This window comes from Thamnophis elegans, chromosome 11 (genome assembly GCF_009769535.1).
Source record: "Thamnophis elegans isolate rThaEle1 chromosome 11, rThaEle1.pri, whole genome shotgun sequence".
Lineage (NCBI taxonomy): Eukaryota > Metazoa > Chordata > Lepidosauria > Squamata > Colubridae > Thamnophis > Thamnophis elegans.
Window position 1 is genome coordinate 4,193,372 of NC_045551.1, and position 27,727 is coordinate 4,221,098.

General features: G+C 38.8%; 1 protein-coding gene across 1 annotated transcript in view; it reads right to left on the bottom strand.

The window, feature by feature from the left end:
- HMCN1 (hemicentin 1) overlaps window positions 1–27,727 on the bottom strand; it is a 264,205-nt gene that overhangs the window by 193,679 nt on the left and 42,799 nt on the right. Inside the window, 7 exon segments of the mRNA XM_032226793.1 lie at window positions 868–989; window positions 4,628–4,772; window positions 6,038–6,301; window positions 7,821–7,941; window positions 13,960–14,066; window positions 16,777–16,948; window positions 27,417–27,539. Of these exon segments, the coding sequence (XP_032082684.1) occupies window positions 868–989; window positions 4,628–4,772; window positions 6,038–6,301; window positions 7,821–7,941; window positions 13,960–14,066; window positions 16,777–16,948; window positions 27,417–27,539 (1,054 nt within the window).

A 27,727-nucleotide genomic window follows, 5' to 3' on the forward strand; every position in this document is an offset into this window, starting at 1 on the left:
AAATGAGACATAGAAAAATTGTGGAAACTCCAGATGCTTTAAGAATTTGTTCTTTGCAAACTTGAGAGACCGCCTACTGCCAATTACCTCCACTAGACCGATTCGATCGCATCGATTAGGCCTCCTCCGAATTCCATCTTCCAGCCAGTGCAGACTGGCAACTACCCGGAGGAGAGCCTTCTCGGTGGCTGCTCCGACCCTTTGGAACGAACTCCCCGTGGAGATTCAGACCCTCACCACCCTTCAGTCCTTCCGCGCCGCTTTAAAGATCTGGCTGTCCCGGCTGGCCTGGGGTTAAGATTCTAGCCCCACCCGAATTGTATGACTGTGTGACTGTTGTGCTCTCTTTTTTAATATGTTGTATTGTTTCCATGTGGAATACTGTTTGTCTTCCCCCCCCCTTTTTGAACTGTGAGCCGCCCTGAGTCCCCCCAGGGAAAAGGGCGGCATACAAAGAAAGGGAAACGAAAACTAAACTAAATGTCAAAATAAACTAATTTCATCCGTACCTCCTATCCTCCCTACACTAAACCAAGAAACGGTTTCTTAATCTGTCATCATCATTATAAATAGTAGTAGTAGTACTACTACTAGTAGTAGTGCCATTAAATTTATTATAACCACCCACTCCAATGGACTCTATATGCTTACAAAATATAGTTTAATTCAACCAATTAAAAATATACAATAGTCACTGGTTATGCCACTTTCCCGCATAAACATCTTAATTTACATGACAAAATAATCAAAGACATATTTATAGTAGGCCTCAGAAATTCCAGTAAAAAACACATTATAATCTGACTTGTTTTATAACATTGCACCACAATAAATATATATGTGAGAATCAATAGTAATAGCGCTAACCTGATACATCCAAAAATGTCTCTGCTTGTCCGGTACCCGCAGTACTGCTAGCGATACATTCATAATAGCCCTCATCCAAAAGAGATACTTTGGCAATCTCCCAATTTACAATAGCAGATTCTCTGCAACACAATAACAGCAAGAAAATATTCAGAATTACGGAAAATCTCTCTAACGTTGGCTATAGAATTCCATGTGCAAAATCTACATAGCTTCCTGTTGTGGCCCAACAGGAGCCGTTAGAGCTGCCACCAGACTCCAACAGCGAGGGGCCCTCTGAGTCGGCTCTGGAGGATGTGGAGGACCCTGGACAGGGTTCCGACTCTGAGCAGGGCGCAGATAGACTGGTTGGCCACCAGGTGGCACCTGAGCCTTGGACCAGTGGGGAGGAGACAAGGGAGAGTGATCCAGAAGCCAGCAGTGAGTTGTTCCTGGATGCACGCCATCGAAGAGCTACTCAGCGTCAGGAACAATTATGCAATTACAGGAGGTAATTACGCTCAGCTGGTGGTCATTAGGCTCCTCTCCAGACTATAAAAAAGACTGCTTGTGCCACGCCCTATTTGCAGAAGTTAACGCTTTGACTAAAGAGAAACTAACTTGGCAGGCTGGATTGCTGCCAAGGTTTGTCTGAGTTGCTGCCAAGGTCCTTATCTGTTTGTTTGTTTGGCTTTCAGCCACCGAGATTCTGTTCTTGTTATTAAAGGACATTCCATTTAAGCTTGTCTCAGCTTTCATTACTGGATGGAGGAGGGGGTCAGAACAGCTTCCCTACCATCTCCAAACTTCATACCAAAAACAGGAAACTGGAACTGGAACAGAAGAAGATTGAGTGCAAGACACTTGTTGTTCAACCAAATTTAGGCAAAAGGAGTTTCTACTATTTCTATGTAGCAATTTCATGTATTCCTTAGCCCTATCTTCTTTCACACTTAAACTAGCTCTGGTGGACTGACCTTTCACAGTCCTAAATTGTGCAAATATTAAAAGATTAAAGATTAAAAACAAATTGCAACGCAGCAGGGTTATGTCACTGAAGACACAGAAAATTATGAATACGGTGTAGCTTCGTGTTTTTAAAAGCATACAGTACATGCTCTAATTATTATTTTAATGAATTGTACCATCTTTCTCGTATGAAAATGTTTCCCAAAATTTTAGTTTGATGGATGCTAAAAAAAGAAAAACCTGCTTCAAAATGCATTCCTCATAAATGTTGAACGTATCAATATATCAAAAGTGTTTTTTTTAAAAAAAAAATCAAGCAATTATTTCTTTCCTGATTTGTAGACTGAAGAAGTAAATCTGATCACATTGCTATCACGTGATGTTTCGTGACTTTTTTGCATTCACAGAGCTGGGATGGATGTGGTCTACATGTGACACATTGTGCCCAAGGGAGTACAGTTTGACACCCCTATTATAGAGAGAGCCGAGGTGGCGCAGTGGTTAAATACAGCACTGCAGGCTACTTCAGCTGACTGCAGTTCTGCAGTTCGGCTGTTCAAATCTCACCGGCTCAAGGTTGACTCAACCTTCCATCCTTCCGAGGTGGGTGAAATGAGGACCCAGACTGTGGGGGCGATATGCTGACTCTGTAAACCGCTTAGAGAGGGCTGAAAGCCCTATGAAGCGGTATATAAGTCTAACTGCTATTGCTATATAACGTTCTATGATTGGGCCGATTGGGTCTGAATCACTGAAAATTAAAAAAAAATAGCTTTGTGAAGGAACTATTATGATCAGACTACTAAAATATTATCTCTGCCTACATTTAATCAGGAAAAACTGACATAATATAGAACTTGAACTGTTTTAAAAATTATTTATTGATTTATTCAGTTAAATTTTTTATAATTTAACATGTATTCAATTAATTAAATTAATATTTTTAATTCATACAAAAGAACAAACTTCGGGGGCAGCAACAGAACAGCCATTTAAATCCCATTATTTCAGGCTGAATTCTCAGTCAGTCTATCTTATTATTTAATGTAATCAACATATAACAAGACATAAAAATAATCAAAAGGAAAAAAACCCAAGCAGTTGGAGTTTAAAATCAGACCCAAGGAAGTATGTCTCTAGAGTGACTTAATGCAATTTCATAAAAAGATTGTGTAATAAATTGGCAGCAATTTATATAGTTGGATTACAACATCCATATTGTTAATTGATTAATTAAACAAAAAGGCATAATCACACTATTGTTTATTTTGGAAATATGCAGGAAATCCCTCAAACTGTTTCTGCTTCCTTTTTTTTATGTTTTAGTATTATGAAATGCAGTTAAAAGATTCTTTGCTTAGACAAAGGATCTTAAAGAAATAATTATTGCTATTGTTTTGGAACATATAATGCCTATAAAAATGTAAACTGAATCCAGACTGAAATCAGGGGATCAAAGTAGTTATGACTTAATCCCATTAAGTATGATTGACTTAGTCCAGATTGGAACATAATATAATTAGATCACTGTTTTCAAAATACCTAAGAAATCTTTTCCATACTTATTTTGGGACTACCCTGTGTACAGAGGATAGAGAACAAGGTTCTGAGAACTGTTATAAGCTATCCACACAATCTGTGTGCATTCCAGTGCAAAATCTAACTTCTATGCTGTTGTATTCTAAGGAGAGTAATAGTTAATGGTCATTTCAGGTCATCCTGTTATTGGCAGAGTGTGACGGCTATCACAGAAAGCAGAATTTAGATATTGTGATTGAACAGCATACTGGAAAATTTGTCAATACTTAATTTTTATTATGTGGAAAAGAAAGTCAAAACTACCTTTCAATTAATCCTCCTTGGAAAAACTTGAGTTTTTCCAAAAACTAATATGAAAATAACATTAATTTCAACATTCCTACTCTGATTATTTTCAGCAAAGAGGTATACTATGAAATTCTCAGAAGTACATAGAACACTGAAAAAGCCCCTGAGATTTAAAGACAGAATTACAAACTGTGGAGGTATAATTATATAAACTTAATGATGAGGATAGCTGGGAATTGGAATGAGGTCTACATCTCGGCCAAAATTAGGCAGGGGGGGTGTTAAAAGTATAATGACTATATACGTATATTTTTTGTTCTTTTTTTTAAAAAGGAGGAGGAAGATATATGTTAAAATTAAATATGTATACTGAAAAGGAATTATAAATACCATCAAGATAAAATGGAGCTCGCTCAGAATCTGAAATACACCAAGTAAATGAGATGAAGAGTGTGAAGTAGAGGAGAGAGGTAGGGGAAGAAGAGATGGATAGGAGTGAGGGCAAGGGGGGAAGAGGAGGAGAGAAAGGAGGAGTGGAAAGGGGAGAGAGGAGAAGGAGAGAGGAAAGGGAAGTAGAGAAGAGAAGGATGACAGAGGGAAGAAAGGAGGTAGGGAGGAGGAGGAGAGGAGAAAGTGATAGATAAGGTACAAATATGCAGAAGAGCCGAAGAGCAGAAGAGCCAATAATTGTTTTTGGGAGTTGAGGGTAAGATGAATTGATGTAAACATTTAATAATACAATACGATGTTGGCTATGTAATAGTATACATGTGGTTATATGTTATGAAAATGAAAAATAAGATAGATAGATAGATAGATAGATAGATAGATAGATAGATAGATAGATAGAGAGAGAGAGAGAGAGAGAGAGAGAGTTATAGATATAAAATAGGAGCACCAAAGTTTCGCCATAATTTTACCCTTGCATAATGAAGGCAGCTGTCTTCTTTTACCTCTTCAATTAAATTTAGGAAACATTACTTACTTGGAAAATTGATCCATTCCCAGTTTAATTCCATTTCTTCTAAAGTGAACATTAAAAGGTATGAGGCTGACTATGTGGCAAGAAATATGACTTGGTTGCAAATAATATCCTGGGGTTTTCTTGGGCATGCTGACTTTTGGAGCATCTAGTGAAAAACAATGTCAAACTGGTTATTTTTATAAAGGCTTGTCTTGCAAATTTATTTAATGTACATATACAGTACATAAATAGCCTATATCTATATTTCTGTCTGCCTTTCTGCCTACCATCCATCTATCCATGTCTGTCCATCTTCAGTGGGACCTCTGGTCCCGAATGGCTCAGACCATGAACAATTCAAGTGCCGCCAAAAAAATCTGCTAAATGTTGCATTCAGGTCATGAACACATCCTCGGGTGCCGAATAAACACAGTTGCAGCGATTTTCCCTGCTGCAGCAATTTCCCCTTATGCGCCTTTTTTTTTTGTGCGCACACATGTGCAGTAGTCAGTCTTGCTTCTGGTCATGAACAAATCGGGTGGCGACTGAAATCCTGGAACAGATTAAGGTCGGCACCTGAGGTCCCACTGTATTATCTATCTATCTATCTATCTATTTATCTATCTATCTATCTATCTATCTATCTATCTATCTATCTATCATCTATCTATCATTAACATCTATCTACCATCTATCAATCTATTTATCATTATCCATTTGTCATCTATATCTAACATCTATCTATCTATCATCTATCCATCATCCATCATCTATCTATCTATCATCTATCCATCCGCCCGTCCGTCCGTCCGTCCGTCTGTCTGTCTGTCTGTCTATCATTAACATCTATCTACCATCTATCACTCTATTTTCATTATCCATTTGTCATCTATATCTACCATCTATCTATCTATCATCCATCACCCATCACCATCATCTATCTATCTATCTATCTATCCATCCATCCATCCATCCATCCATCATCCATCCATCCATCCATCCATCCATCCATCCATCTATCATCTATCTATCTATCTATCTACCATCCGTTCGTTCGTCCATCCGTCCGTCCGTCCGTCTGTCTATCATTAACATCTATCTACCATCTATCAATCTATTTTCATTATCCATTTGTCATCTATATCTACCATATATCTATCTATCTATCTATCTATCTATCTATCTATCTATCTATCTATCTATCTATCTATCTATCCATCCATCCATCATCCATCATCCATCATCTATCTATCATCTATCTATCTATCTATCTATCTATCTATCTATCTATCTATCATCTACCTATCTATCTATCCATCCATCTATCCATCTATCCATCTATCTATCTTCCTATAAAGCTAAAGATTAAGATAAATGCAAATGCTACTAAAGAACTCCAAATCATATACAGATATGACTTAAAATAGTTACCAGGAATAATATTAGAAAATGAAACACTTGAAACCCTCTGAAAGAGGTAATCTTCTTTGTCGTAGCCAGTTATTTTAAGGAAAAAGGCTTCATTTGGTGGAATAAATTCAGAGACATTCCAGATTCCATAAGGATTCATTTCAGGAAAGGGTTTTACAGGAACAGTCTTGAGGGGGTCTCCAGCAATGCTTAGCAGTTCTAAACGTTCTACTCTAGCTGGAAGATGGATTCCTGTAGTATTGAGCAGAATGAAGGTAGGTATCCCTGTAGACCAAATGCAAATGAAAAATCACACCAATCATTCATTTTTCATTTTTCTTAGGCAGCATAATCTTCTGTTATGTCACTGGAAGAATTTGATATATTTTAGTTGCTCTAAAACAGAATGGGAAATCTGGAACCTCTGTCTTGGAAATCTATTTTGCCTCACAAAACCCAAATTGACTATATTGCTGAAGGTTAGTTCTGCTAAAAATCAACCACAATATATTCTGTTTTTTTGTTTGTTTGTTGAGACAGGAATGACACAAAAAAAACAGAATAAACATAAATCCAGTTAAGCAAAAGAAAGAATATTCTTCTAAAATTTCAATAGGTAAGTACAAGTCCGTCAAGCTGCATGTAACAATACCGTCCACTTTGCATTACAAGCCCATCCTTTTAAAGACTTATTCCTCCAACACCAAAACATTGGCTTTCAGCCCTGGAAGTTGGCCATTTACTGGAGGAAATAAAAGATAAATAAAAAGACAGTCATATGGCAAAACATGGCTCTCTTGATTTGGGAGGAAATGTGTCCATGCAGTCAACAAATGTTAACCTTCACTCAAATGAGACTACTTTTATGGAGCCGAGGTGGCGCAGTGGTTAAATGCAGCACTGCAGGCTACTTCAGCTGACTGCAGTTCTGCAGTTCAGCTGTTCAAATCTCACCGGCTCAAGGTTGACTCAGCCTTCCATCCTTCCGAGGTGGGTAAAATGAGGACCCGGATTGTTGTTGGGGGCAATATGCTGACTCTGTAAACCGCTTAGAGAGGGCTGAAAGCTCTATGAAGCGGTATATAAGTCTAACTGCTATTGCTATTGCTGTTGCTATTTTATATTTCATGAAATACCTTAACCTTCAATCTTATAGTTGAGGGAACTTTCAGAAGGTTCAGTAGTACTATTTAAACTGATTTCTCTAGGAAAAGCTTGTCTGTCTGTCTGTCTGTTTGTCTATCTATCATTTCTGGCTAGCCTTTATTTGCATTCATTTATTATAAAAAAAATAATCTAATTTTCCATTTGTTTGGCTAATTTTTATAGCATTAAACCATGCTGGGAAACATCATTCCATTCTCAGAAGACCACAATTCAGTATAACTTTAAGGTCAAAACAGAAGACATACAGAAGTCAACGTTTGAATTCAAAAGCCACACTATTCAGAGTCCCCTTCAGGGGAAAAGCGCGACATATAAATATAATAAAATCAATCAATCAAATCAAAATCAGATGGACTGAGTTCTAATAAGCATTATTAGAACTATTCACCATTAGTTACAACCAAATGAAATAGGTAATAGTCATAGACATTTTAAAGCAGAAAAATAATCTTATAGCCATTTACGAAATCAAGTCAAGATTGTTCTCAAAATTGAACCTGTTCCATTGCAGAAAATAAAACACAACATTTATCAGCATATCTATTTGTATGCTCTACTGAAATTAGGCCTTTTAGTAATAAGCAACAATTCTGTAAGGTAAATACCATTCAAATGCAAGCTAAATATAACAACTAACCTTGTACTGGCCTGGTAGAGGTCATTTTGAAGTCTAGGGTAGGTTTCCTGGAAAATCCAGCTCTGAAGTCAATATTGCTAAGTCCAGTGATACGAATTGAGTGTCGTTCACTACTTGATGTCTACCAAAATAGTGATGAAGTTATTGCAATGTCATAGTATGAAGGTTTACGTTCCACAAAATGTTACTATACGTTTAGTTTATAGTTCTAGCATGTAAGGAAACACTGAAACAATGGACTTTCTTTTTCTTGAACATCCCGAATTCACTTATTTACAAGCTGTTCACTGCAAAACACTTAGCATATTTAAACCTTAGGGCGTCTGTAAACTTAGCCGTTAAGGGAACATTGAGAGGAGAGGTCCTACATATGAATTGGATTGGATTGGATCATGTTTAGATACTTATTGTAGCCATCTTTTCATTTGTTTTATTTCTGGTGCTCTTTTATTTGGATGCAATCCAGAGGTTCCAACCTGTTCGCAACTGTTCGGTAGAACCGGTTCATCAAATCTTCTGAACCGGTTAGAAGAGGTTCCACCAGTGGACCCGGAAGGCAGGCCACACCTACAGAAGAGGTTCCAAAAAAATTTGAAACCCACCACTCACACACACACACACACACACACACACACACACACACACACAGACTGACAGAGAGAGAGAGAGAAAGAGAAAGGAAGGAAGAAATAAATAAAGAAAAAAGAAAGAAAGAAAGGGAGAGGGACATGAAAGAAAAAAAGAAAAAAGGGACAGAGAGACAAAAGGAAGGAGAGAGAGAAAGAGAGAGAGAGAGAGAGAGAACACATGGCCGGCAAGCCACTCCCACCAGGTCACATGGCTGGCAAGCCACTCCCACAAAGGAGGCCACACCCACAGAGTAGGTTCCAAAAGTTTTTGAAACCCACCACTGATGCAATCTAAGTCTGAATCCACATGTTGACCCAGCTACTAACACAGATTAGAAGTGGCCTCAAATGAAGGAAAAGAATCACTGCTAAAAACATAGAAATTGCAAGCAAATAAATAGTTAACATGCAGTTAAAATTACTAAAATTGAATGGAGAATCTGCAAACCCCTATAATAGTTTTCACAAGCAGAGGAAAAAATTAAATCCTATCAAATTTGAAAGCATGTATGGATTCACAGCTACCAAATCTATTTTGTCAAACCAAAGTGGTATATAGCAAAAATATTAAAATAAAGATGTTGTCTGTGAAATTAATGTTTAGACAATCCGGTCAGACAAATCTATCTGTCTTCATTGGAAAAGCCGCTATTTATTTCTGTTACTTAACCTTTCGCCTCTGTAAAATCATCACACCAAGGTTTTTTTTTGGCAAAGCCAAGTCCCTGTCAAGATCAATGGATTAGCAAAAAATATTTCTTTCTTTTTGGACTGCCAAAATAACTCCTGCTATCAAGTGATAATTAGCTGCTAAGCGTGAGCTGGGCAAAAAATGCCAAAAACTGATCTCTTTTACAAATTGACACAATATATGCAATTTATAACAGGATTAAAGTACTTACGCAACTTCCTTTTTTTAAGTCGGGCCATGCCATTTAATTACCAACAAACCAAAAGGAAAATAAAGTTGTATTTAGTAGTGAAAACATTTCAGGGCAAAGAAATGGAAGGCTTGTTTCTTCGTGGCCAAAGGAACTTTTGAAATTGTCATTCTTAAATTCTAAGCCAGCTGCCAGTTTTGAGAAGGGACATCATTCTGGCAACTGCAAATTGCAAATTGTTCACTAAGGCCAGCCAGAATCTTTGGGCTAGTAATCCTGGCAAACAGATCGTGCAAAACCATAATGGGCAGATACATGTAACAGGTTAAGCCAAAACTAAACAAACCACACTATGGCTTTGTAATATTTGTGAATCAGTTCACAGACACAGTTCAATTATCTTGACAAATCTGATTTACTACCCCAAGTTTTAGTTGTAACAGGGAAACCAAATTAATTTGGTAATCTGATTCAGAGGGATGAAGGTTAATCCTTTCATAAATGCATCCCTGTCTTTGTAACACAACAGCCTGTAAACGGAGAATACCAATTCTTTCCATGGGTATATCCACAATTAACTTTTAGAATATTCCTGTCCTGTGCTAATACTGGCTTGCTTCTGTTGTTGGCATTTTGCCAACAACTTGCAAAGTATAAAGTAAAAACAACAGATTACCACACACTTCCTATGGACAATTCCATTCCCACCCACCTTTTGGTCCCAAGAAAGTAACAGGCAATCATTTTCCTTCATATATATATTGGGTTTCTGTCTGGATGGTCTCTTGTGACGAGCCGAAGGACAGAGAATGGAAGTGTGATCTTCCTCCCATATTTCGGCATACCAGGGGTTGTGACTTTAAATGTGTGTGTGTGTGTGTGTGTGTGTGTGTGTGTGTGTGTGTTTTATTTGTGCTTAATGGCTAAGACGTTTGCCTAAGATGCAATACAGCACAGGTTCGAATCCCAGGAAGGGTATGGCTAGCTGATGAGAGCTAAATAGCTTGAAATAGATCTATACTAGTCTCCCTTTATTTATTTATCAGCACAAATAAAAAACACAAATATAACAAAGGCAACAGTAAAAATATTGGGTTTCTGTCGTGATGGACTCTTGTGACGAGCTGATTGACAGATGATGAAAGCAGTTAGCTTCCTCCCATAATTGGGGCTTACCAGGGGTTGTGACTCTAAATATATATATATATATATATATATATATATATATGTATGTATGTATGTATGTATGTATGTATGTATGTATGTATGTATGTTAGTTATATTTGTGCTGATAAATAAATAAAGGGAGACTAGTATAGATCTATTTCAAGCTATTTAGCTCTCATCAGCTAGCCATACCCTTACTATGAATCGAGCCTGTGCTGTATTGCCTCTAAGGCAGATGTGTTAACCATTGAGCCACAGAGCTCGAGTCCTTATCAGTCAGCCAGGGTGAAAGGTATCTATTTAGATTTTACAACCCCCAGTATGCCCAAATATGGGAGGAAGATCACTACTTCCATTCTCTGTCCTTCGGCTCGTCTCTTGGATGGATGGTCTCTTGTGACTAAAGCTGAAACTCAAAGACTTTGGTCACCAAATGAGAAGAAAGGACTCACTGGGAAAGATTTTGATGTTGGGAAAAACTGAATGCAAAAGGAATAGGACATGGCAGAAGGTGAGATGGTTAGAGAGTACCATTGATGTAAATGAACATGAACTTGAACAAACTCCAAAGACAGTGAAACAGGGGCCCCTGGCATATTATGGTCAGGGCCGGATTTTCCTATAGGCTAACTAGGCTTCAGCCTAGGGCCTCAAGATCAAGAGGGGCCTACATTCAAATTGTTAGCAAAATTAAAATTACACTATTCTAAAAACAGTGAACACTAAAACACTGAACCGAAAATAAGGAGAAATTCTACGCATATGACTAATAAACAAACATAAAAATGTATTGGTTAAGATCGTTCCAGCGCCGCGGCAGTTGGGGAGCCCGCCCACGTTCCCGGCACCGGCAGTCGGGCGAGAGGCGCGGCCGCTCCCACTAGCCACCCCGTCGACGCGGAGCCCACCAGCGGCCAGGCAGGTGAGGGCGAGGGGGCCGAGCCGGGCAGCTGAGCGCAGCAGGGGAGGCGGCTGGCCTCGCTGCCTTTGCCGCAGAGCAGAGCCGCCCTCCGTCGGGAGGCCAGCTATATATATTGATATATATTGATATATATCACAGTAATGATGTATTTTATTGTCTCTCATGTAATTTACAAACTTAAAAATGGGAGGTGAAAGGGCCTCATAAGTGGAATAGCCTAGGGCCTCTTTTCATCTAAATCCAGCCCTGATTATGGTCCATGTGGTTGCAAAGAGTACGACACAACTTAGCAACTGAACACCAACAACAATAGTCCACCAACTCATTTACCTGTCCTCCAATGAGTGGGTAACATGAGTACCACCAATGGAGCTGCTCTTTAAATTATATTTGCATTACTTTGGGTAAATCCAACTTATACATTTCTTAAATTCGCTCAATATTCTTCAGAAACACATTTTATTATCCTGTGGACTCTGTTTCTTAAGGGGTGTTTCTCGTTTTGAGAACAATGCATGTAGAGATGGGGAGGCATAGCTCAGCAACATTGCAATTTATATATAATTACAGTGTATAAATATTGGGTTGGGAAGCCAAGTATTTTAACAGGAGAAGACAGCAGTGAAGTGTGGAATACGTTTGACATGCCTGCATTACACTTTTGGATTATCAACACTAGCTACAATTATCCTCTGGAGGGGATGGTGCACTGACAGCAGCAGAAAGCTGAGAATATCTCATTTGCAAAACATACATTAGTGGTATGTTCAATGCACATATTTTGGACATTTATTTCACTTCATTGGTTGATGACAGACCACATGTATGTTTTACTTTGTCCAAAGAAACCAAATAGGCATGGAATCAAGAAGAAATATAAAAAAGTATGGAATCAAAATTCCTTCGTTTGCTTAAGATGAATATCTTAATCTTCTTGCCTAATGCATACATTACACAATTAATTTGATTTTTTTAAAATTGTTTATGCCCTTGGCGTACTGAAAGCAAGTAAACTGTGAAATAGCCATCACTTTTCAGAGCTATATCTTGCTTTCAACCCTATTGGGCCATGAAAATCAAGATAAAACTGGAGTTAAGTATCTTGATACTTAAGAGTCGAGGTGGCGCAGTGGTTAGAGTGCAGCACTGCAGGCTACTTCAGCTGACTGCAGTTCTGCAGTTCGGCTGTTCAAATCTCACCGGCTCAGGGTTGACTCAGCCTTCCATCCAGTGGTGGGTTTCAAAAAATTTTCGAACCTACTCTGTGGGTGTGACCTCCTTTGTGGGAGTGGCTTCCCAGCCATGTGACCTGGTGGGAGTGGCTTGCCGGCCATGTGTTCTCTCTCTCTCTCTCTCTCTCTCTCTCTCTCTCTCTCTCTCTCTCTCCTTCCTTTTGTCTCTGTCCCTTTTTCCTTTTTTATCTTTCATCTCTCTCACTTTCTTTCTTTCTTTCTTTCTTTCTTTCTCTTTCTCTCTCTCTGTAAGTCTGTGTGTCTGTCTGTCTGTCTGTGTCAGTGGTGGGTTTGAAAAAATTTTGGAACCTCTTCTGTAGGTGTGGCCTTGCATTAGAACCTCTTCTAACCGGTTCGGTAGATTTGACGAACCGGTTCTACCGAATAGGTGCGAACTGGTAGGAACCCACCTCTGCTTCCATCCTTCCGAGGTGGGTAAAATGAGGACCCGGATTGTTGTTGGGGGCAATATGCTGACTCTGTAAATCCCTTAGAGAGGGCTGAAAGCCCTATGAAGCGGTATATAAGTCTAACTGCTATTGCTATTGCTATTATCAAGATAGCCACCATTTGCAACAGAGCAATGGATGGATTCGAATAGCAATTCTGTAAAACCACCTATGTTTAGCAATAAGCCTGAAAATTCTACAAATAAATCCTTTACCTTCAGTAACAAGAAAGGTAGGGAATAAATAAATAAATAAATAAACAAACAAATGAAACTTTTTGACATACATTTTCTATAACTTGAGGCAGTGGAAAATAAACTGCAGTATTATTTCATTAAGGTTACCTGAATAGGTTTAATTACAGACTGTACAGTTATAGAGACTAATTTGATTCTGAACTTAACAACGGCAGCAAGATTGTTGGTGGCACAGTACCGGAAGAAGGAAGAATTGCCTACTATTCAAGAATGGACGTTAAAAGTAACAAACTTAACAGAGATGGCCAAAATCTCAGCATATCTCAAGGACCACTCAAATGAGAGATATAAACTGGAGTGGAGAAGATGGATCGACTATACTCAAAATAAATATGGGACTAAGAAATTCCAGATAACTTATGAATGAATGAGTAAGGAATGTTACAACTTATCTAAAGTTAGCTTTACAAAAGGGGAGTTAAAAGTACAAGCGAGGGATGATACTAAAGTTAGTTAGTTTATTTTAGTATACAGTTGCTAAATGTTTATACCCTGTATTTGCTGTGGAAGGTTGTGGGGGGGGATGTGGGTAGGGGGGGAGGGAGGGAAGGTATATAATTGTAAAACTCTTTAAAACTTTAAATTAAAAAAAAAAAGGTTACCTGAATATTCCATGTTCCTGGTCCTGGATCTTTTATGTTTACTACTTTAGCAGAATTTTCAATATTTAGTAATTCATTCAAGCCAGATCCTTTTTTCACAAGTTTACCTACAGCACAGGCAAAGAATGAATATCTTTATTAGTTATTTCAGTAATTCTCACATCTGGACTATGTTCTATGCAACACGAAATAATTTTGCGTTTCTGCAGCTTTACCACAAACAGGGTTATGTTACCAACATATATATCCCATTTGAATCATGCATCCATTCATATATGGAGTGCATTTAACTTCCATTAAGTTAAATTGCTATAATAAGGATGTTCTCAGAAAACAGTGAGTTTGTATAGAGAGTTGTCTGTGGCTATGTCTCTATTTTAATTAAGTGAGTCACTGCTGGATTGGATTAAAGTCTGCAAGCAGAAACAACTGATTTAAATTTAATCATGATAAATTAGTGGTATAATTAATGGGCTAATCCCAGGATGAGCAATTAGGGAAAACAGCAGTCCCCAACTTTTTTTTAGAACCAAGAACCAGTTTCATGGAAGACAATTCTTCCACAGACTGGGAGGAGAAATGTTTCAGTTTTGCTGACTCAACCACCATTCATCTCCAGTTTATGCAGACTGGTTCCTAACAGGATGGGGGTTGGGGATCATTATAGGAAAACCATCTACTTTAGATAGATTTGTGATCCTTTGAAAAAGGAAATGTGTTAATTTGGGGTAGTTCAGGTCCAATTTCTCACTGGACAATAAGTCTACTTTCAGCTCTTGGTTTGCCTTCTTTAGCACTTACTCAACTGTCCCAGATGCTTCAGATCATATCTAATAAGATCTTCATTGGAGAATGGAGATTTCACAAAGGCTTCAACTGTGCAGAATACTGCTACTCTGTTACTGAGCAATATGTTTGATTGCTGAATCATTATTCTTCTCTGTTTCTTCATTACCTATTTCCCTATTTTGCCATATGCTTGTGTTCTGACCCCCCCTCATCCCACACCAACACACACTCTGAGCCAAAGATAAGTTACGGCATTTAATTAACAGACAGACAGGTCCTTGGCAGCAATCCAGCACAGATAAGCCGTGGCAGCAATCCAGCCTGCCAAGCTCACAATAATGTTCTCCAACATTAGTTCCTGCGTTGACTCCTGCAAAAGCGGTGTGTGCACAAGCAGTCCTTTTATAGTCTGGAGAGGAGCCTAATGACCACCAGCTGAATGCAATTACCTCCTTTAATTGCACAACTGTTCCTGACGCCTATTAGCTCTTCGGTGACGGGCATCTAGGAACAACTCCCTTGCCTCCTCCCCACTGCTGACATCAGGATCACACTCCCTTGTCTCCTCCCCACTGGTCCAAGGCTCAGGCGCCTCCTGGTGGCCAACCAGCCTCTCTTCACCCTGCTCGGAGTCGGAACCCTGTCCAGGGTCCTCCACATCCTCCAGAGCCGACTCATAGGGCCCCTCGCTGTCGGAGTCTGGTGGCAGCTCCAACGGCTCCTGCTGGGCCACAACAGCTTGATAACATGTAAGATCCTAAATTGCTTTTTGGAATGTCTCTTCCATTATGTAAGATTTAAGATATATCTGTGTTTTACTGAAGGCTAACCTCTTTTTTTCATCCTTTAGCCTACTAGCAGTCATTTCTCATTATCCAAATATTTATAGGTAATGCAATTTGCTAACATTATTATTTGCCAGCAGATTGTCAAATGCAGGAAATATGTACTCTGTATGGGCAATGGAAAAAAATGGGTACATCATTCCCTTGGTCAATAGTTATATGAATTGGGTAGACAGTAGCACTCAATATAAATACCACTAAAATCATTTTTGTGGTCTTCAATTGAAAAATGAGATAGGAAGTCACCAATCTTCTTCTGATATTCCAATGTTACCTGTTGTGGCCCAGCAGGAGCCGTTGGAGCTGCCACCAGACTCCGACAGTAAGGGGCCCTATGAGTCGGCTCTGGAGGATGAGGAGGACCCTGGACAGGGGTTCTGACTCCAAGCAGGGTGCAGAGAGGCTGGTTGGTCACCAGGAGGCGCCTGAGCCTTGGACCAGTGGGGAGGAGACAAGGGAGTGTGATCCGGACACCAGTAGTGAGTTGTTCCTGGATGCCCGGCACCGAAGAGCTAATAGGCATCAGGAACAGTTGCGCAAGTACAGGAGGTAATTGCACTCAGCTGGTGGTCATTAGTCTCCTCTCCAGACTATAAAAGGACTGCTTGTGCACACGCCCTTCTTGCAGAAGTCAACCCATTGACTAAAAGTTGGAGAACTTTTGTAACTAGCTTGGCAGGCTGGATTGCTGCCAAGGCTTGTCTGAGTTTCTGCCAAGGTCCTTATCTGTTTGTTATGCTTGGCTTTCAGCTAATAAAGTACATTCCAGTTAAGCTTGTCTCGGCATTCGTTAATGGATGGAGGAGGGGGTCAGAACAGTTACCTATCTTAGAAAACTCAAAATGCCTAAAACATGTCCAAGTCATATTTAAACCATTGAGAATGCTTGCCCACTTTACTGTCATTTCTACTTTTAAAGATCCTTGATCTCCTTTCCAACGTCCTAGTCTTCATTAATTTTGGATTTGCCATTCTGGTATCCTACCATTCTTATGTTCTTATGCTTTAATCTCAGGGACGTTTTTTTAAAGTAGGAGAGATATATTTGCAAAGAAGAAGATAGCACTCTTTAAGTCCCATCCCATAAAATGCTTCAAGAAGTTGAGTCAGAGCCATCCAATGGTAGAGGCCAATCAAATATACTTCATAAACCATCATAAAAAGAAATAGACTAATGTCTCACCCAAAGGGTTATGAATTTCAATTTCTGGAGAAGGGCCACTTAGGGCCACTGTAACTTCTTTCAGGCTAGGATCAAAAGGGATCTGCCAAAAGCTTCTTCCTGAAGTCAAACGGTCTATAGACAATAGATGAACTTTGGAGGCTTGCACTGCTTCTTCTACCCATTTCAATACCTGGAAAAATAAATAGATCCAGAACTTATTCCATAATCAAATATGTTAGATGCATGCCAAATAAGGGTTCTTTTATACCATGAATGAACTCTTCAACGTTCATCCAACAGCTAGCTTCAACATACATGCCCCATGGGTCAAAAAAAAAAGAGCCAGGGTTGTATAGTAAAATAAAACCAGGGAGATCCAGATTTAAGTCCATCAAAGGTTTTTCTGAGTTTTTAACATTTAAATAAACAATTATCTTGCATAAAGTCTATTATTATGAAATAATAGAGAGCCACCATCATTGGAATTAGTTTCAAAAATGTGTTTTTTTACAGTTCTGAAGAATGGCAGGGCTACTTGAAAGTCTTGCAGAGATGTATTACCTTGGCACTCTTGTGGTTGCAGTGTATGTTACAGGAGTTTTTCAGAAAGTGTGATTTTATTTAAAAAAGTCAAAACAATGTTTGCAATGGTGTGATCAAAATTCTGCCCTTTTTGTTTAAACATACTCTATGGATACCCTAGCACTCTGCATTGTTTTATTAGATATATATGGCTAAAAGTAGGATGCTTGCTAGAAACTGAGTTATATAAGGTAACCATTATTTGGTATGTCCTACAAAATAATTCAGTGTTTCTATTTTCTGTAGTGTAGATTGGTGTGTGTGAGAGAGAGGGGGGATAGGGATAGAGAAATAGAGAGAGAGAGAGAGAGAGAGAGAGAGAGAGAGAGAGAGAGAGATATGATAGATAGATAGATGATAGATAGATAGATAGATAGATAGATAGATAGATAGGGAGGGAGAGAGGGAGAGGGATAGAGATAGGGATAGAGAGATAGAGATAGATAGATAGATAGATAGATAGATAGATAGATAGATAGATAGATAGATAGATGATAGATAGATAGATAGATAGATAGATAGATAGATAGATAGATAGATAGACAGGGAGGGAGGGAGGGAGGGAGGGAGGGAGAGTGGGATAGGGATAGAGAGATGGAGATAGAGATAGAGATAGAGATAGAGATAGATAGATAGATATATGATAGATAGATAGATAGATAGATATAAAGATATAAAGATATAAAGATAGATAGATAGATAGATAGATAGATAGATAGATAGATAGATAGATAGATAGGGAGGGAGAGAGGGAGAGGGATAGAGATAGGGATAGAGAGATAGAGATAGATAGATAGATAGATAGATAGATAGATAGATAGATAGATGATAGATAGATAGATAGATAGATAGATAGATAGATAGATAGATAGATAGACAGGGAGGGAGGGAGGGAGGGAGGGAGGGAGGGAGGGAGGGAGGGAGGGAGGGAGAGTGGGATAGGGATAGGGATAGAGAGATGGAGATAGAGATAGAGATAGATATATGATAGATAGATAGATAGATAGATAGATAGATAGATAGATAGATAGATAGATAGATAGATAGATAGATAGATAGATAGATAGATAGATAGATAGATAGATAGATAGATAGATAGATAGGGAGAGAGAGGGATAGGGATAGAGAGATAGAGAGATAGAGACAGTAATGATAGATAGATAGATAGATAGATAGATAGATAGATAGATAGATAGATAGATAGATAGACAGACAGACAGACAGACAGACAGACAGAGATAGAAGGGGGTAGGGATAGAGAGATAGAGAGATAGAGATAGAGATGATAGATAGATAGATAGATAGATAGATAGATAGATAGATAGATAGATAGATAGATAGATAGATAGATAGAAAGACAGACAGACAGACAGACAGACAGACAGAGGGGGGATGGGGGATAGAGAGATAGAGAGATAGAGACAGTGATGATAGATAGATAGATAGATAGATAGATAGATAGATAGACAGACAGACAGACAGACAGACAGACAGACAGACAGACAGACAGACAGACAGACTATAGTAACAATGCAATTTACTAAAAACTAAGGTGATCTTCTGTGTGTTCCATAAAGAGCAGAGTCTAGAGTTGAATTACAAGTTCCAATAAATGACATTACATATTTGGAGAAAGCCAGGAAAATATTCATGCATTCATCCCTTACTCATTCATTTATTCAATCAATTTATATATATATATATATATATATATATATATATATATATATATATATATATATATATATATATATATATATATATATATATATATATATCCAATAAGGCAGTGCAAGTCTCCTTTTTTTTTCAATCAACCATGGAAATAAGTGCAAATCTACATTTATAAAACCTTAGTGTAACCTTTTCTTACTCTTCTTTAGCATAAAAACCTGAGTGTTCAAGCAGAAATCACAGACATACAAAATACATGGGTGATTTACACCTGAAAGCAATTTCAGAAACTGGTGTGTGTATATCTGAAACTAACAGAATCTGTCCAGGAAAACTCAATATTCCAAAGCTGCTAGAAGCTATTAAAAGAGGAAACATTATAATCAATTATACCATATGTCCAAGTTTACTTTGCCACTTTAAGATCCAAAGCAAAGGAAGTGCACTCAGAGCCAATAGTGGTGCGACTCATATTGATTCAAGCTAATGTTCCAGGCGATGTGAAACATGGATTCTTGCATAAATCACGTTAACTGATCGGACTCCAAAAATGTGAATTCCTTCCATCAAGCGGTTGCTGCTCTTAAAAATGACAAATAAGCTGGTCGTGAAATGGAGCTTTCTCATTAAGCTTCTATCACTGTTTGTTTTTACAAAAAAAGGCACTAGGAAAAGCATCATAGGCTGAAGAATAAAGTGGAAGGAGCAATTCTTCGCTCTTGGAAATGCAGAAAGCATTTGTGTGATGTTCAATCTGCAGTGAGACAGGGAATGAGGTAATATGGAGCTGGAGAAGGGAATTTTAATGAAAAACAAGACCGAAAGCCTAAAATTTAAGTGGTCTGTGGTCAATTATTGCTTAGACAAATATGCAATACAAAATTATGACATTTGATTGTAATTTGACATATGCTTTCAATTTAAAAGTCTGTGACAAGTTTTGTAGATTCCCCCCCCCCACTCTCATAAATAGGCTGCATTTACAGTACATTCAATATACAGAATTAAAGAGTGCAGGGGAGAAATAAGAATGCATTTATATTAGCAACACAAGAGAACCCATTTCATCCGACAAACTTAAGGATTTTTATAGCCAGTTGGTAAATCAGTCAACATCAGCAGCAATGAATCAAGTCACAATCATAACTGCTGTTTGCTTTTTCTATTTTCTATTCTAATGGAAAATATTTAACTTTTATTCCTAAATCTAAAGGACTGGGACACAAAGCGAAAAATATGTAGATGCAGTCAAACAATGTTTTATTTAAATATATTGCTTTATTTTGATGGGAAGCCATCCTAAACTTGCATTCAGTTTTGGCATATTCGATTAAGTCGTCAAAAGTGTGAAGGCAGAAGTTGGAAGAAAATCCTGGCTTTGAATCTAGATCTTTTCCCATAGAACAGGGGTGTCAAACTCGTGGGCCGTGGGCCGCATGGGTCACATGCTGGCCCTGCCCCCACCCGGTTTAGCGAAGGGGGGAAAGTCCTGATACGTCATGTGATGGCACCCTGGTGACGTGAGTTTGACACCCTGCCATAGAACATACAAGACAAGTTGCTTAAAGCAGAGGCAGAGTTTATTTCAACAGCATAACACGCAATCAAAGGGATGCGGTGGCTCAGTGGCTAAGACACTGAGCTTGTCAATCAGAAAGGTCAGCAGTTCAGCAGTTTGAATCCCTGGCGCCGTATAATGGAGTGAGCTCCCGTTACTTGTCCCAGCTTCTGCCAACCTAGCAGTTCGAAAGCATGTAAAAATGCAAGTAGAAAAATAAGAACCACCTTTGGTGGGAAGTTAACAGCGCTCTGTGAGCCTTCGGAGTTTAGCCATTCTGGCCACATGACCATGGAGATGACTTCAGACAATGCTGGCTCTTTGACTTTGAAATGAAGATGAGCACCACCCCCTAGAGCTGGAAACAACTAGCACGCATATGCGGGAGAACCTTTACCTTTAATCTATATCTAGTATACTCAAATATTAAACTCAATTGCATTAAATATTAACATTATCAATGATGTTAACATATCTCAAATGAGAGCATATACCTAGGATTCAGACAGCACTCTCATCCACCGTTAAAAACCCTCCAAAAAAGCATCATCTTAATATGCTTCTAGAGAGCAATACAAATATCAAATTTCCAACAAGAGGCTATGCCAAGGCCATAAACATTAGCTCCTAAATTCCTCTCCCCAAGCTTTTGCATGGCACGACAAAACCGCGGTCCACTAAAGCGCACCCGATTAAAGCATGTCGCTGACGTCATCAGCAGCGCGACAAGGACCGCGGAGAAAAAAGGGCGCTTTAAAAAGCGCTTTTAAAGCAAGCCGATTCACGTAAAGGTAAGGGTTAGGTTTAGGGTTAGGGTTAGGGTTAGGTTAAGGGTTAGGGTTAGGTTTAGGGTTACGTTAAGCGTTAGGGTTAGGGTTAGCGTTAGGTTAACGGTTAGCGTTAGGTTAAGGGTTAGGTTTAGGGTTAGGTTTAGGGTTAGGTTTAGGGTTAGGTTAAGGGTTAGGTTTGGGGTTAGGTTTAGGGTTAGGTTAAGGGTTAGGTTTAGGGTTAGGTTTAGGGTTAGGTTTGGGGGGGTTAGGTTTAGGTTTACGTGTTAATTTTAGCTTTACCGCTCACAGCGTGCTTTTTTCGTCGCGCTGTGATGATGTCAGGTACGCGGTTTCATCGAGCGCGCTTTAGTCGACCGCGGTTTTGTGGTGGAACCAGCTTTTGAACCAGTTACAGGAGTTAGACTCTACATTCCTCAAGACCCTGCAATCCAAAAGCAGAGTCATGAATATAAATATACCTGGAAGCCTACCGTTTACATATATTTTTTTCCAAAATTTAAATCATGATTCTCTTTTTCCCCACTTTTGAGGGAATTTCCATATGACTGCTCCTTACCTGGTCCTGGAGATTTCTGCTATCTATCCCTTCTTTACAAAACAACTTTTCTGGGGCAAGTATCAGAAATTCCTACCTCACTAATTCATATTTTACAGTGATAATGGGTGCTCCAACTCTTTCTTGTAAGGTAAAAAATAAGCCACGGATCCCAATTTATACTTAACATTAGAAATCAAGATTTCTTAAATCACTCTAGCCTACAGAAGAAACCAAATGCACCCAATAAGAAGAGCCGAGGTGGCGCAGTGGTTAGGGTGCAGCACTGCAGGCCACTTCAGCTGACTGTTATCTGCAGTTCAGCGGTTCAAATCTCACCGGCTCAAGGTTGACTCAGCCTTCCATCCTTCCGAGGTGGGTGAAATGAGGACCCAGACTGTGGGGGCGATAGGCTGACTCTGTAAACCACTTAGAGAGGGCTGAAAGACCTATGAAGCGGTATATAAGTCTAACTGCTATTGCTATTGCTATTGTTATCTGCAGTTCAGCGGTTCTAATCTCACCGGCTCAAGGTTGACTCAGCCTTCCATCCTTCCGAGGTGGGTGAAATGAGGACCCAGACTGTGGGGGCGATATGCTGACTCTGTAAACCGCTTAGAGAGGGCTGAAAGCCCTGTGAAGCGGTATATAAGTCTAACTGCTATTGCTATTGCTAATCAAGCAGCTTCCAGATAATATGATGTATCCTTGATGTGCTCTGAGCTTGCTTGTTTTCTTGCAGATGTCTTATTACCTAAACTAAGTAATATCAGTGCTAGTAAGGAGTGAGGTTTGCTCTCAGTTTCTTCTAGTGCCTTGGCCTGTCATTGTTGATGAGGGTGGTCTTGAACTTTTCTTAGTTGGTCTGTATTACTGTCAGCTTGTTTGGCAGTTGATTAGGTTATTGTTTACTTCTTGATTGTTGGTCTGGTGTTAATCTTGAAGTTAATCCATGCTCATCTGGGTGCTGATTGCTGATGACGGGGTGTTTTGGGTCTTTCTGTTTCCCCTTTTGGCTCATTGATGGTCTCTTTTGCATAGTATGTAGAGACTGTTTATGTCTATGAGTCTACTGATGGCTGATTTGTCAGAGTGCCAGGCTTCTAGAAATTCCCTAGTGATGTCGCACTTGGCTTGGTCCAGGATGGTCACAGTTTCCCAGTCGAAATTATGGTTAAGTTTGTCCATATGTTGTGAAATTACAGAGTTTTCTTCTTGTCTTCTTGTAATACTCCAGATATATTTATAATACCCACTTCCCCACTTATGCATATCGATATGCTTCCTTTTCAGAGGTGGGTTCCTACCGGTTCGCACCAGTTTGGTAGAACCGGTTCGTCAAGTCTACCGAACCGGTTAGAAGAGCCAAGGTGGCGCAGTGGTTAAATGCAGCACTGCAGGCTACTTCAGCTGACTGCAGTTCTGCAGTTCGGCTGTTCAAATCTCACCGCCTCAGGATTGACGCAGCTTTCTATCCTTCCGAGGTGGGTAAAATGAGGAGCCAGATTGTTGTTGGGGGCAATATGCTGACTCTGTAAACCGCTTAGAGAGGGCTGAAAGCCCTATGAAGCGGTATATAAGTCTAACTGCTATTGCTATTGCTATAGAAGAGGTTCCACCAGTGGACTCCGAAAGCAGGCCACACCTACAGAAGAGGTTCCAAAAATTTTTGAAACCCACCACTGTTCCTGTTAAAAGGCAAGCTATATACATTCGTGGTTGAAATTTATTTAACAACAATTTGTTGTTACAAACATTGCACTTTCATGTATACTGATACAGAATATATACTGGACAGATATACTGCTCTAGAACCAGAAAAGCTAATGGCAATGTAGAATGTCGTGATCAACCTGACCTAGAATGTATGCATGCAATAATAACACTGTCAAAACTCTGACTACGCAGACTAGAATTCCAAACACTTTGGGAAAAAAATATATTTACATTTTTTTTTTGAAGAATACCACAGACAGCTGATGGAATATTGTATACACAAGAGAATGTTTACAGTTATGGCAAATGGTTCAAATTATCCAAATTAAGAACATGTGTCTTTTTGATTCTGCAAATTCAGTCATGAGTGCTTGCAAAATGGTTATTGTCTATACCCATGTGGAACCTGAAAGTCCTCAAAAGAGGTACAAAATTATTGTATTTTTAACACACTTTTACTATGTTTTGGTAGATATTTGAATGTAGGAAATCCAAATCTGTAGTGAAACTTTGGTTAGTTGCAAATGCAATTATTCAGAATAAGCAGATCCATATAACCCATTCAATCATTCCCAAATTATACTCATAAAAATTATGCATCTGTACATCACAACTTTAGCCTAAAAATACAACATAACTTTAGTCTAAAAATATCCCCAAGACTCTTCAACTTGCATCCATTGAGAAAGTTAGCCTCCAAATCTTTTCTCCCCCCGATCTTGCCACATTCTGATCAAGCTCATTTTTTCTTTATTTCTCATTTTATTTTTCATTCCTTCTTTACCTTGAGATTGAATATAATCGGATTGCTCAATCAGTCATAATGAATAAACAGAACAGAATTATCCACTTTGGAATTGTCTTAATCACTAGAAAATCAGAGTCCAAAATTATCAGCTTATATATAGCATTGTTTCATACTGTATGTTACTACACTATATTACATTGTCAGGGAATATTGAAAATGCAGAGCAGTGATGGGATTCAAATAATTTAACAACCGGTTCTCTGCCCTAATGACCATCTGGATAGGTGGGGCTCGGTGGTCATATGACTGGGTGGGCGTGGCCAACTCAAGGTCACTCTGGTCGATGGACGCTTCACCTTAGCTGTTACAATGTAATAAGGGTTAACCAGAGAGGCATTTTCTGTAAGCAGGTCAATAAAGATTAGGCTAGAAACAACACCAGAATTTTTTCCTTCCTGCCTTCCTTACAGGATTAGCCCTGTAAAGTGGAAAAAAACAAAAGGAGATTTCTTCCAACAATCGGTTCTCTGAACTATTTAGAAAGTTACCAACCGGTTCTCCTGAATAGGTACGAACTGGCTGAATCCCACCACTGACGCAGAGGAAATAGGCTATTGCCTATTAGACTTTTACAGGTACCCAAATAATTGTTATCCTGCTACCTACAGTTTAAAAAGAAGCTCTACATGAAACAATCCAATAAAAATTAGTAAAAAAGGTTTGACTCTATTTGAGTGTAACTAAGATCATTAGTTTTGATTCCACTTAAGAGAATATTGTAATAACTGTCGACTGATTAATGCCATTCACCATTGTTTAACATAGTCACTTCTGCATATTCTAAAACTTACTGCTACTTAAAATATTAAATTGTCATCTGTTGCCAGGGTTTCTGTGCTCCCTAACCAACCTGTACTATCTCTGGCTTTATCTCTATTTCTTTTCATTGAATAATTGTGAAAAAAAATTACTCTATTCCAGGAAAATATATACCATAAAATGTTTATTCTTCAGAAAATGCCATTTCTAATGTTGCATTAGGTTTGGCCTCTTTCCAAACAGAAAGTCAGAGTCTTAGGCTAAGTGATTTTGTCATAGGCTACATGGGGTCCAGTGACTAATGGTTGACAGCCTCAGGGTCTCAAGTGGAAATTGGCATAAATTAAAATAAAATTAACTCCCAAGATGAATCCAGATGTTGTCAAAATTTTCCCTTGTGACCCGCTTTTGTGGCTGGAAAAAGTCAAGTATACCAAAGCCAAGGAGTTGGGCTAACTTAAATCCATGTACTGAAAGCATGTGAAAATCTGTTCCTGTATAATCATAACATGAAATTTGCATGCCAGAATAAGATAAGCCAAGCTTGGGATATAAGCAAAAAATATTATTCTGTTATAATGGAAAAACAATGTCATTCCAATATTACCATGTTGGGTTGTTGCTGTGTCTCTGCTTATGAATTGGCTCTCTACCGATATAAGAGACTGCCAAATATTGTTTTGTGTGCTCAAGGCTAAAATGTTTAAAAATGGCTTTCTATACGTCTGAGAATAAGCTTCACTAGGCAAGTATAAGTGAATTGCCTGAATTATAGTCTTGTGTGGTTATCCGGACTGAGTTCAATTCTATGATGCCGAAGGAAGTGGATGAGGTCATCCAGTCTGTTAGTTTGTCCACTTGTCTGTGAGATCAGGATCCTTCTTGGGTTGTTAAGGAAACCCAGGAGATAATCAAGAGATAGGCCCATGCACTGGCATTGTATTATCCTCTTTGAGAGAAGGATTAGTCCCGCTGGTCTAGAAGAAAGTGGTGGTCGGCCTACTCAAGAGTGGTGGCGCCCACTCTCCTGAGGTTCTGGAAAGCTCTTCATATCTGGCTCTGGCCCCAAGCTGAGGTTAATATGGGAGATTTATGGTGCTATTGTTTTTTATATTATTATGGTTGGGTGTATAGTCAACTGTTCTGACCCTCCTCATTCAACACCAACACACACACTCCAAGCCAGAGATAAGTTACGGCATTTAATTAACAGACAGACAGGTCCTTGGCAGCAAACCGGCACAGACAAGCTTGGGCAACAATCCAGCACAGATAAGGCTTGGCAGCAATCCAGCCTGCCAAGCTCACAATAATGTTCTCCAACATTAGTTCCTGCGTTGACTTCTGCAAGAGGGACATGTGTACAAGCAGTCCTTTTATAGTCTGGAGAGGAGCCTAATGACCACCAGCTGAGTGCAATTACCTCCTGTACTTGTGCAACTGTTCCTGACGCCTATTAGCTCTTCAGTGCCAGGCATTCAGGAACAACTCACTGCTGACATCAGGAACGCACTCCCTTTGGATCTCCCTTTGCATAGTCCTACATCTAACCACTACCCCATACAGAAATAAGAAACTAAGAATTTTTTAGATCTGTCATATACCTGCCACAGATGCAAGCTTCACCCTCCCATGAAAAATAAAACAGTATTTTCTAGCAATTAGGATTTTTTAGAAGGCCAGAAACACTTAGATTCACATTTCTCTTCCATCATGAAGAGGCGTTGAGTAATTACCTAAAAAGAGCTCCTTGATTATTTGATTTTGGTGAATTCTACTGCAAGCTGATTTGATTTGCACCTCCCAAATCCATATGCTAATGAAAAGGAAATTATTCTCTTGAATTTGCATAGCTTTGAATGTTTGGAAAGAACTCTCAAACATATCAAACATGCTTCTAAAATGTGCATTTTAAAATGTGTATTTAAAATTGTTATTTAAATACTTTGCCCTTCCAGATTTTCATACACATGCAGAAACAGAATAGAACAGATTTACAAGTAAATAAATAAATATAACATCCTGGGTTTTAGTTTTATCTCCAAGCATAATTAATTCACAAATTCATTCTCTCTGTCTCTGTCTCTGTCTCTGTCTCTCTCCCTCCCTCCCTCCCTCCCTCCCTCCTCTTTCTCTTGCTCTTACACACACATGCAAAATTCAGGAAACTAAATGTCTCATATTCCATTTTAAAAAACATGATTAGATTATCATGAAGAGAAGCTCCCATCATACCTCGTTAACTTGCTTTTTATCCAAGTGAAAAACTTGACCCGAACTTGTTGAAGCAATCTCTTCATAGACTTTATAACCAATATGTCCTCTATCATCACAGTCTCCGGTTAGAACAAATACAACCTGAATGGGATTTTTTTAAAAAAAATAATTATTATTTAAATAGTCTTCATATGAAAATGAATGAGAAAACTATGCACTATAACATTAAAGAGATAAAAAAGTATAAACACCTGCAATTTCAAAACGATTAAGCCATTCATTTCATAATAATGAAAAATGGCAGGTCACATTGAATATGTCAAATGTTA